The sequence below is a fragment of the Saccostrea echinata genome, unplaced genomic scaffold (genome assembly GCF_033153115.1).
Source record: "Saccostrea echinata isolate AGI-Se365-2 ecotype Australia unplaced genomic scaffold, CSIRO_AGI_Sech_v1 ptg000008l, whole genome shotgun sequence".
Classification (NCBI taxonomy): domain Eukaryota; kingdom Metazoa; phylum Mollusca; class Bivalvia; order Ostreida; family Ostreidae; genus Saccostrea; species Saccostrea echinata.
In genome coordinates, this window is record NW_026889757.1 from 920,550 (window position 1) to 933,130 (window position 12,581).

The following is a 12,581-nucleotide window of genomic DNA, read 5'->3' on the forward strand; positions in this document are numbered from 1 at the left end:
TACTTACTTATACTTTTTGACTCCTGCTTCAGTACAGAAAATTAGATTATAATTCCGTTTTTATAACATAATATCATCCGATTCATCGTGTGTTGACCATGCACATGTTACGTTACTGTATTTCGTATAATGTACCCGATGTAAAATAATTCTTTAAAAAATAAAATAATGGTTAGATGAAAGGGTTATATATATCTAATAACCTCGTGTAAGGATATCTTGTGTTATTTTCATTAGTATTTAATGACCAACAGTAAGTTATCCATTTGAACTTGTTATCATGAACAAATCAAGAAAAACCGACTCGGGTACGGAATTTCTTTTATCTTTATAATTATCTCCCTTGACCTTTGTTGGTGTACCCACTTTCATTTTCAACATACAAACAGTCACTATGGAATCTTAAAAGTCAAGAAATTAAGAAGCTGATAGCTTCAAGATATTGCCAACAGTAAGTCTGTACATTAATGGTTACAGCCATCTCTTAAGAATTTAAATTTCTTAGTATGTTGCCATACATACATGTAGCATACATGTATCTTACAAATTATGTATGAAACACCCAGAAAATAAATATTTTCAGAGATAACCTCAATTATTTTAAAAGTCTAGATGTTATTTCCTTATCAAAGTCTTTGCGGTATATCAATACAAGTTATGATTCAGATTGTCAATGTTTTTCTACACTAGACTTATCCTACAATGACCATGCTGACAGGTGCTTTGGTTTTAATTTAAATGATAAATTATGTTTTAGGATGTGGCTGTTAAAGGGAGTGCAGTTGAATTATCAAAAACCTTCACACAGGTTACACTTGTAACAGTGTAATTTTGATTTGCCTTTAAACTTTGAACCACTGTCTAGACTGTGACGTCACATTGACGTCATTTGTATGTTGCATTTCCATAACAGAGTCTAAAAAGGCCTAGTGCATTTTTAATGAAAAGCATTACAAGTAGATTACATGCAATTATTATTTTTTGTTTCTTCTAGCTCTCTGCAAGAACTAAATCATCATGATAACTGCAGGCCTGTTATATTCGTCATTGTATGTGGCATGGAATTCTGCCAGGTAGCAAAGAAATTCTGGGAAGATTTCACACAAAAATTTGCTTGATGAATATACAGACTTCAATTAAGATTTTCTCTTTTCTTGTACATTAGTCTATTGAGCCTGCTGCACTCTCTTTAATGTATTAGGTATCAGGCATATAGATTAAAATCAGGCACCTGTGACTTATCCCAGGAGTATAAGAAGTCTTTTTAAAACCGAGAAATTGATATAAATTTATATTTCTTAAAATGGGAAAACTGCAGAAAAAACATTCATTCTCTAGTAGGTGGATAGGAATTTTGTACCCAGATTTTATTGTAAAATCACTTATTTTGATTTTAACACCCCGACCCCCAACCCCACCCCACCCCCAGAAAAATAAGTGATTTCACAGTTATATTTTTCTTAAGCTATTTTACTAGCAAAGTTTGAAAATAAACCATCTGCTACTTGTTGTAAAAAAAATCTACATATAAAAGAAGTCTTTTATAATATTAATAATGTCTTTTGACTATTGAGATAGCCTCTCAAGATATTGTAAGTTTTACAAATTGTAGCCAAAGAAATGAAATATTCAGTGAAATAAAATGTTATTTTGTAGGAATTGTAATGGTTACGAATAAAACATAACTCCTGTCTGAAGGATCGAAAACATGTCGAGCATTCGGGTCACATGTCTTGGTTCAACAACAAGAGAGGACGAGTTGAGGGTGTACTTCAGTAAACCAGAACATGGCGGGGGTCCAGTGGAAAAGATCTACTATCCATTGATGAATAATGATGCTGTTATTGTTTTTCAAGAGAGTCATGGTAAATTCATAACAACAAAAAATAAGCACATGTAGCGCAGGTATTGTCACAGTGATAAATTAAGTTGAGGATTTTGATAATTATCCATTAAGTATTTGCAATTACAAAGAGCATTGTTTAAGATCTTGTGGAATCATTGATTGATAGACTTTAACATTTCATAGCTTTAACATGTTTAAAGTATTTGCATGTGAAATATAAAATATAATCCTTACTACTGATGAAAATGAGAGTCAATTAAACACATGAAGCATGGAATAATGTACTAGTATCATACAAAATATTGTATATGAAATAAGGTGACTAGATCAGTTGAGAAATTACAAAATTTTGGAATTTGACAACCCAGTGATTTATAATCATTTTTTAAACTTGTTATTGAATTATCTTATAGAGGTACAATGATTTCCAATGATGAAATTTTCAAACCTATCTTTCAGTTGCTGCACAAGTTATGTCCATTGAGGAGCATACAGTGGCTGGCAGGGAAGTGGATATGTATTTTCTACCCCCTAAAGTAAGATGATCTCTTATGCCCTTATGTTAGATGACCTGGGCACATTGTTTTTGGTCTGTCCATTTGTCTGTCCACTGACATTTTTCCCATATGTTTTGCCCGAAATTTTGAATTCGTGTTAAAGAAAAAGCACTGTCATCATGAAAGTCAACATAAAGGCTTCATTAAGAGTGAAAGAAAAATCAAATATAACAAATTTGCAAGTGTTTTGGCTATGTATTTAATTCATACACTTCTTTGTCTTTATTGGACTGGCTTTTTACCTAAATGTAAAGCATGAAAAGTAACAAACTTTAACTTTGAAAACTTGTGAATATTTTTCTAAAAATAGAAAAAAAAAATGAAAAGGAACTTTTTAATTGAACTAGATGTATAGCCTAAATCCTACATTGAGCTAGCTGCAGAACTGTAGCTCTCTGAGACAGATATTTGACAGACAAAGATCTCTGGTATGTGTACCCAAATTTTCTGTCCCAAAGACCTTCAGTTCTGCAGCTGACAGTGAGCAGGAAGGTTTATTTTTGATGATGCATGAGATTTTCAGAGACATTTTGATAATGATACACACAAAATTTGTATCAAATTCTAAATTCAAAGAAAAATAGTTACATTTTAAATGATTAACAATTTGAAGACTGTTTAATTTTTGAACATTTTATTTTTTGCTCTCCAGATATTTTCCACTATCCAAGCCAGGGTAGATCCTGCTGTTTCTCTTCTTATTGAATCTGTCACGGCCTGTAAAGACCATTTATTGTATATTATTGGATTGTCCTTGACCTTTGACTCCGCAGGATGTTGTATTCTTGAGGGAAATATGTTTCAAATTGAAATGGGATGGGAAATCATTGGTCGGTATTTACATCAGCAAGAGAAGATTCATTCAAGAGCATTGAACAAGGGATACAACTTGCAGAAAAGTCTGAGCGGCTCCAAACAACCTAGTCACAATGGGAAATCAGACAGGTTAGAGTCATCAGAACGTTTTCTATCAAGCAACAGTAGACAGGAGAACCAAGCTCCTTACTGGAGTAAAAGTGATGACAGATCTTTAGAAGATGAAGATGAGAATGGTGCATTTTTTAGAGAGAAGGAAGTAAGTAAACACAAGGAGTCCAGCATTAGTGATTACAGAGACAGAAGGAACTTACCTATGGAAATAGATCACGAAACTCAGGTGAAATCCATCTCAGGGGTCAGTAATGTCCGTCCTATTACTAGTCCTGGAGCAGAGTGGACTCAAGAACTTAGTAAATATTCAGAGTCTCAGCTGGATGACTTGTTTTCATCGACTCATAAATCAAGCAGTCTTAGCCATAAAGAGACTGACAGACTATTTACTAAGTCTGAGAAAGTGCCAACATCTGCTGAATCTCATCTTCGAAGTGACTACAAGGATCCAACATCAAAAACATCTTTTATCAATGAAAACAGTCTCCCTGGCTACCAGAACCAAGTAGACCGTCCATTGGATTATCTGAGTCTGCAGAGTGTAAATGGTCGAGAATCTATTCAAGTTTTTCCTTCAAATGCAGATGAAAGCTCAGAGGAGGAGTCATTTGGGAGGGGAACCAAAAGGTTAGGTTTAGTAAATAGAAACATACAGATATTATGATTAAAATATATATAGAGTGTTGGCATCCTAGTTAGGTTTTAGGAGCAAGTCCATTCTCAAGTAACCATAAGCCCTACCTTGACCCAACTTGCATGGATGATGCATCTAGGGATGGATACTACAAGACTTCCTCTGACCTACATTTTACAGATGAGTGATCAGGTAGAAGTTTTAGGAGCAAGTCCATTCCCAAGTTACTGTAAACCCTACCTGGACCAAACTTGCATGGATGATACGTATAGGGATGGATACTACCAGACTTGCTTCGGATGCTTGATCTGACCTTAATTTTCTAGATGAGTGACCAGGGTAATGTATATTTGGAGTGGCTCTATAACTATATGGCCTGTTATGATTAAACTTGCTTGGATGATTTAACAGGGATGGACACTGTCAGACTTGCTTTGAGTTCTGGATGTGGCCTACATTTTCTGGACGAGTGAACAGGTTAAAGTTTTTGAAGTGGCTCTATAACTACATGTATATGGCCTGTTATGTTTAAACTTCATGGATGATTTAACAGGGATGGATGCTATCAGACTTGCTCTGAGTTCTGGATGTGGCATACATTTTCTGGACGAGTGAACAGGTTAAAGTTTTTTGAGTAGGTCCATTTGCAAGTAAATATAAGTCCTATTGCATGGATATTGATCTCAGGATGCACACTAACTAGAAAAAAAATTTGGTGTGAGATTTGTCTTACAAACAGATAACATTTGTCAAGGTGAGCTTTGTAATCTTTGATTACCTATGTTTAATTAATGTACTAGATTAACATAATAAATAATTACATATATATATATATATATATATATATATATATATATATATATATATATATATATATATATATATATATATTAATTACAGGTTTGACGATGCCAATAATACTTTTGAGAACTTCTCCAGTCTCCCTCACACAAGCAGGCAGAAAGGAGGGGCATCTAAATCATCCAAAACAACTGTGAAATCTAACAGCATTATGAAGGAGAGCAACCACATCAGCATTAAACCCGGTACAAGCAGTGCTCTAGAAAAAGGTGCTAAACCCAGTACAAACAAAGCTGCTGAGAAAAAAGATTCCTCCTCCTCGGTCATAGACAGGCTGCTTTCATCTCATTACAGCTCCCTGGAGCCACAGTTTGAGGCCCTGAAGCATAGTCAGAGAGCAGCCTTGATGTCTGACCACTCACAGGCCAACAGCTTTACTTTTAATGCAGGATCACTCAAGGTCACCGTGTGTCAAGGTAACATCACTGAGGTCAACACCGTGGCAATAGTCAATGCAGCCAATGGGAGTCTTATCAATGGTGCTGGAGTTGCTGGTGCAATTGCTAGGGCTGCTAGTCCCACCATGGAGAGAGAATGTGAAGAATTTGTCAAGAAGAATGGGATGTTATCGACAGGGGAGATAATGCATACCCGTGCAGGGGGAAGATTGCCTGATAGGGTGACACATGTGCTGCATGCTGTGGGTCCAATCTGGCTGGATAATCTACCTGACAGGTGTTTGTATGAGCTTATTCTCACTTACGTCAATGTCTTCAAGTATGCCAACAAACTCTGGATTCCATCCCTTGCTCTGCCTTGTATCAGCTCAGGTATGTCATGCTATTGTCCATTAAAATTTATCTGATTCTGTCAGATAAACATAATTCTTATGCTAGTTGAATAAAAATTACCCAGTTTTATGCAACTTAATAGAGAATAAGAGGGAATTTCATAAATCTAATTTTTAAAAAAAGTTTCTATAATGAATAGGAAACATGTGAAGACCATTTAAGACCTACGTGTACATCAAATGGTATATTGATAAGAACAATATGAGAGCTACATGTATGTTTGAATGTGTTTTTTTTTTAGCTCAGTATAAAAAAAGCAAATTTTTAGCTCTACTGGTCAGAGACCAGAAGAGCTTATGCGATAGTAAGGTGTCCGTCGTCCGTCCGTCTGTCTGTCTGTCTGTCTGTCTGTCCGTCCGTCTGTAAACAATTTTTCAAAATGCTACTCCTCCTACAGTTTTGGTCTGATTTCAATATAACTTGGCACACAAGTAGACTACACTAAGATACATAATTCTATGTATCGGTTTTTGATTTCGATGAACGGTGTTGCCATGGTAACTAAAAATAGAAATTTTCTTTAAAAACTTTCAAAACGCTACTCCTCCTACAGTTTTGATCTGATTTCAATATAACTTGGCACACAAGTAGACTATACTAAGATGCATAATTCTGTATATCGGTTTTTGTTTTCGATGAACGGTGTTGCCATGGTTACTAAAAATAGAAATTTCTCTGAAATACTTTCAAAATGCTACTCCTCCTACAGTTTTGATCTGATTTCAGTATAACTTGGCACACAAGTAGACTATACTAAGATGCATAATTCTGTGTATCGGTTTTTGATTTTGATGAACGGTGTTGCCATGGTTACTAAAAATAGAAATTTCTGTGAAATACTTTCAAAATGCTACTCCTCCTACAGTTTTAATCTGATTTCAATATAACTTGGCACACAAGTAGACTATACTAAGATGCATAATTCTGTATATTGGTTTTTGATTTCAATAAACGGTGTTGCCATGGTTACTAAAAGTAGAAATTTCTGTGAAATACTTTCAAAATGCTACTCCTCCTACAGTTTTTATCTGATTTCAATATTACTTGGCACACAAGTAGACTATAATAAGAAACATAATTCTGTGTATTGGATTTTGATTTCAATGAACGGTGTTGCCATGGTTACTAAAAATAGAAATTTCTGTGAAGAACTTTCAAAATGCTACTCCTCTTACAGTTTTGGTCTGATTTCAGTTTAACTTGGCAAACAAGTAGACTACACTAAGATACATAATTCTTTATATTGATTTTCTGATTTCGATGAACATTGTTGCCATGGTTACTAAAAATAGAAATTTCCTTGAAATACCTTCAAAATGCTACCCCCACAGTTTTGGTCTGATTTTAGTATTACTTAGCACACAAGTAAACTGCACTAAGATACATAATTCTCTGTACCAGTTTCGGATTTCGATGAACAGTGTTGCCATGGTTACTAAAAATAGAAATTTTCTTTAAAAACTTTAAAAACGCTACTCCTCCTACACTTTTTGTCTGATTTCAGTATAATGTGGCATACAAGTAGACTACAGAGATACATAATTGGTGTTATTGTTTTTTGATTTTGTTGAATGATGTTGCCATGGTTACTTAAATGAAAATTTTTGTAGAATTGTTTTAAAAGGCTACTCCTCCTACAGTTTTATGCCACAAAAGAGACTAAATCAAGGATTATTATTCTAGTGATTGCTGTTGCAAAGTTTCAAGTCCAAGTGCTACTTTTATCTTCCTTTATAAATACAACCAGTAGAGCTACAGTCTCGTCAGAGACTTCTGGTTATCTTAAAAATAAAACATAAAAAATGGGGATCATTGATATTTTGAATCGATTTACATGTTATTTCCCTCTCTTTGATAATGAACAGGAGTATTTGGAGCACCTCTGGATGTTTCCATCAAATGTTTTCTGGATGGTGTCCTGATTTTCCACAGTGAGATGGGAGATCCTGCCCATCTGAAGGAGATCACATTAGTCAACACTGACGAGGATGGTGTGGCTACATCCATAGCCATTCTCCAGTCTCTGTTGGACGGAGGTCAGGACCGCGCCACAGCGGAGGCTATTGACAGGTTCACCAGGTTACAGGAGAAGAGGAGAGCCACCACCAACAAACTCAAAATGGTGGCTGGGAGATCACTGATTAAAGACGACATAACAACAGATACTGGACGAAAAACAGATCTGGTACACAATGAGACATCTCGAGCTCGTCGGAGATCTAGCTCAATGTCAAGGCTGAAGGCCAAGACAGAATCTGCAACTAGTGATAAGAAAGTCAAGGAGGATAGTTCTAGTAAGAAAATGTCTTCTAGTTTAAGAGTCAATGGAAGCAGCTCTAACTTGGAGAAGAAATCACCTCGTCCACCAAGCTCAAATCGACCTTCAAGTCAAGCGACTTATACCAAACAACCAGAGGAACAAAAATCTCCAAGGCAACCACCAGCTATGAAGCCTGCCCTGGTCACGACCTCTCCACCTAGTGGTGGGGCTAAACCAAAAACCAAAACAACTCACAATACCACAGCTAAAAATACTCCTTTAAAAGCTGCAGTTACCTTGGATCCCTTTAATATGGAAAGAGAATTATCCAAATTGAAGCTGAATCAGACTTCCAATGGAGCATTCAAAAGTTACACCAGAGAGTACAACGAAGAAGAATTTCACAGTCTTCCTATCAACCTGGAGAGCCCCAGTGTGGATAAAATCTCCTTCTGTAAAATATGCCATGGAAAAATGAAAAAATCAAAAACATTATACAAATGCAACCATACATTTTGTACAGATTGTATCGAAGGACAGTTTCGCAAATATGGACCAAAATGTCCTCAGTGCGGAGCCATGTACTCCACTTCTACGCTCAGTAAGACCATGTCTGAAGAAGTGGAATCCTCCCCACGTAGTCAGTTAATGAGCACAGTGGTTCACTCATCCCTTCCGCAGGGGACGATGTCGCACATGACAAGAAGGAACATGTCTGTCCCAGGGTATGAGTATTGTGAGGGGGCTATCGAAATTCAGTATGATATTCCAAGTGGAAAAGTACTGGTAAGAATGAACATGTACAATTGTGTTAGGTCATAACAATTTAAAGAAAATAGTTCTTCTGTATTAGTTATGTGTGCTGAAAATGAAATTATAAAATGCACTAGTACCGAATTTCATCATAAAATATTTAATACCAATTGTTTGGGAAAATAAAAGACAAATTTGATGACAATATTTCAATCATTATACCAGTAAATTAAGATACCATTAATTCAAATCTCATGATTTTACAAATTGGTTTGCAGCTACTTTATGATTTATCGCCAATATTGGTGGTTTTTCAGAGAAAAGACAGATCAAGCAGTCGCAGTGCATACACTGGGGTTCAACACAAGGCTTACCTCCCTAATTCTGCTGAGGGCAGAGAAATATTACGTCTCCTAAAGAAGGCGTTTGAGGCAGATCTTGTTTTTAGAGTTAGCAGCCGAGGGACTGTAGAGTGGTGTATTTCACACAAAACATCAATTCATGCCTCTAAGTATGTTTATATTAATATATTCATTTAAAAGTGATCTTGGTGTTAGTTATTCATATGCCAAAGTAGCATGTATTTAAAAATTACATCTAAATGTACAACTATAATAATATCCATGTGAAAGTAATATTAAAGTGCAATATAGAAATTTTTTTTTCTTTGTGTTAAACACCACTCCTCCATAAATGTAAACTTGTACTCTGATATGTAAATATTTTACCAGTTTATTCTTTATTACTTTAGTGGTTACCCAGACTCCACCTATCTCAGAAAAGTGAGGGAGGAATTATCTCGGAGGGGAATCACATAGAAGAGTTGCCTCCTCTTGCCCAGTGAAGAGTGCCAAGGTTCCTTATAAGACAGCTACATGTACCTGTATTATAATATTATAATGTCACCAAGCTTTTGATCGAAGTTTGTCTGGAGTCCATTTCTTTCAAGTCTAAAATTTTTCCCACAGTGTCACACTATAATTGTTGATAGATTTGAGGTTTATATATATTGTACATGTATATGTTTAAAAAAAAACTTTCATAGGAATTCCTATAAAAAGTATTATAATAAAAATATTTGCTTTTTAAGAGGGCTGGGTGGTCGTTGCCATTTTTAGACTATATTGAACTCCTTTAGAAGAAGAGCTCCATATAAAGATATACAGAAATGATCAAATTTTAAAACTAAAATGTATGAATTTTTTCATTGCCAAATGATAGTTGACAGCTTAAGATATCATATCTAAAAAAATAAGTTATATCTTATGGTTAATTTGTTGACCCCCCAGCCTCCTTAAAATAAGAGGATCTGTGGTGAGCATTATGAATCATGAACCTTATGTGTTTTGTCAGTTGTTATTGCTATGATTAGTCTATTTTTGTGTTAGTAACAGTTTTGAAATTGTTGCTTACTTTACAAAGAAGTTGTAACTTAGAGCATTGTAATATATGTTGAACTCATTTGATGTGATTCAAAATGGAGATTATTTAGGTTGTTCAACTATTTTTACATACTGTTTTTCATACAGAGAAATTTTACATTTACAGTAAAACATGCTTATAGCAAAATTGCGTATAATGAATTGACACATTCAGCAAAGTTATTTTTTTAACTTTGAAATATATTGTAAATGTAATAGATATAAAAAATTACGCTTATAATGAAGCAAAGTCATCCATTCCTGGCACTTGGTTATAAGCGTGTTTTACTATATAATTTTTAGTAGTTACATGTAAGAAATCAATATTTCTTACAATCTTTGTAACTTAAAGATAAGAAAACAGTTACTGTTACATGTACTTAGATGATGAGGATACCATTGTTTTACTTGTGTACATATCTTTTTTTCTTTGTAGATTTCATTTGGAAAGGTTGTATTGTTAATGTTTCATGGAAGTTTCTAGTGTACTTTTATTTCAATTTTTCTTTGTTTTTAATGTTTGGAATAGATATTTTAATTTTTACACTCCTATTATAAATGGCATTGTTTCATGATATTTTTTAATAAGAATTTCAAACAAATGATCTGTGTCACTCATTAAGTTATTTTACTTCTCATTTTTGCTGTGATCGTTAATTATTATTATGAATAATAATGTTGATTTTGTTTGTTAGTTTTATCAGCTATGCAATGAAATCTCAGTGTCTATTTAGACAAAATCATTTTCATTAGTAAACCCCTTCAATGGAGGTCAAAGAAAGCTTTTTTTCACTCATGTTTGTCTATTTCTCTGTAAAATTCAAGCACTATACATTCACTTTTTCACATATTGAAAATTTATTGCAAATATAAATCATGGCTCTTTGGTGAAATTCTGCATTAGTGCTGTCTAAATCTATATGAAAAATTGAATTAAAATTATGGTTCTAATGGCAGCACCAAAAAAACTGAGAACACATTCTCAAAGAGCTAATAAAAGAATTCAATGCCCTTTTTTAGAGAAAGGTGAAATCTAAGGTAAGGACGAATCAATCAGATTTTGAGATAGATCTGGTTGAAGATACTTAAATTTTTTTGCCTCCACCTACTGTTTTTTATCAAGTAATCCTAATTACAATGTAAACAAAGATTGATTAAAAATGACCGTCTTTTGTTTTTTCTTTTAATCCTGTTTGACTTACCAGATTGGCAAATGGGTGAGAGATATTTCCTTAGGACATGCATGATATGAACATGGGGGAAGAAAGATATGAAATATTTGAATTTTTCAGCACTTTCATCTGCTTAATGTCTCTAAATGGACAGATATTTTAAAATTTTAGCATCTGTAAATCAATTTGGAATTTATAGATTTGTACTTTGTACTTTATTTAACTTTACCCGAAATAAGTTGAATGTTGGACTATGATGTGATTTTTCCTCTTTTTTTCATTCAGTGGCTGCTTTTTGTAATTACCATGAAAGAATATTACAGCTTTTACATTAATTTTTTAAGGGAACTATTCTAACTTGTTATGGTATTTGAAAAGCTATTCTTTATTCATCTCAGATATGAACTCTTCTTTATATCAAACCATTTCTTCTGTAAGAAATGCAATGTATGAATTCTTGTCTATATTTGCTTGCCTATTCAGAGAGGGCATTGAAATTATCTGCACATAAAATGATTTTACTGTAAGTAAATAATATGACTTAATCATAATATGATACTTTTGTATATGAATACATTATAAAAGTAGGAGTTAATACAAGAACTATAGATCCTTATTACTCTGTTATCATCACAGAAGTAAAGGAGTAGATGCAAGAGTTGTCGTTCCTTGTTACTCTTTCCAGAGTTATCCTATTTGTATAAAGATTAAGGCGAGAACAATTCTGAATGATAAATTTTAGCAGCGTAGAGATTATATGAAGAAATCAAGTGTATGATACTGAAAACCCAATTTTTGAAAAATATAACTTGAATTTTGAAAATTGAGATATATACCAGGTATTGTCTCGGGGGATTGTCCTAGCCATGAACGGCTTCAGTCTTTAACTGCACAATATTATTAGCTACATTTTTTCACACAAGATTTGTCATCCCCGCTACATGCAAAAATCTTGTCAAACTAGTAAAATGATCAAGCTTTATGATTAATTAATGAACTGAGCAAAAAAAAAAATGTGTAAATCATTTACTCGTATATATACCATTTATATTCTTGTACATATTTTAGAGTGATTCGCAAAATGGACAATGGACAATTAGAAATGGATTAGACAACCAATTCATATTGATTGTTCCAATCATATTTGAATATATTTTCTGATTTCTCTATCAAAAGGAAGCGTCATTTCATATCATTTCAATTACATATAAGACGAATTCCACTAGCTTCAATTTACGAAGTTACTACATGTATACTTTGTTTTTGAACAACTATATTACACATTAGATAGACTTAATTGAAATTCATCAACGGCGTAATGGGAATTTTCAACTGATTTCCTCTCTAAAAATTTTG

General features: G+C 33.8%; 2 protein-coding genes across 2 annotated transcripts in view; both read left to right on the forward strand.

The window, feature by feature from the left end:
• Window positions 1–12,581, forward strand: part of LOC133180900 (uncharacterized) — a 29,634-nt gene that overhangs the window by 13,460 nt on the left and 3,593 nt on the right. The gene's annotated exons all lie outside the window — the stretch shown is intronic.
• LOC133180897 (uncharacterized) lies at window positions 1,674–9,641 on the forward strand. Its single transcript, XM_061315347.1, has 7 exons — window positions 1,674–1,865; window positions 2,306–2,382; window positions 3,056–3,960; window positions 4,868–5,598; window positions 7,485–8,665; window positions 8,950–9,143; window positions 9,384–9,641. Exons 1-7 carry the CDS (start codon window positions 1,709–1,711, stop codon window positions 9,448–9,450), a joined length of 3,312 nt encoding a protein of 1,103 aa, XP_061171331.1. The 5' UTR covers window positions 1,674–1,708; the 3' UTR covers window positions 9,451–9,641.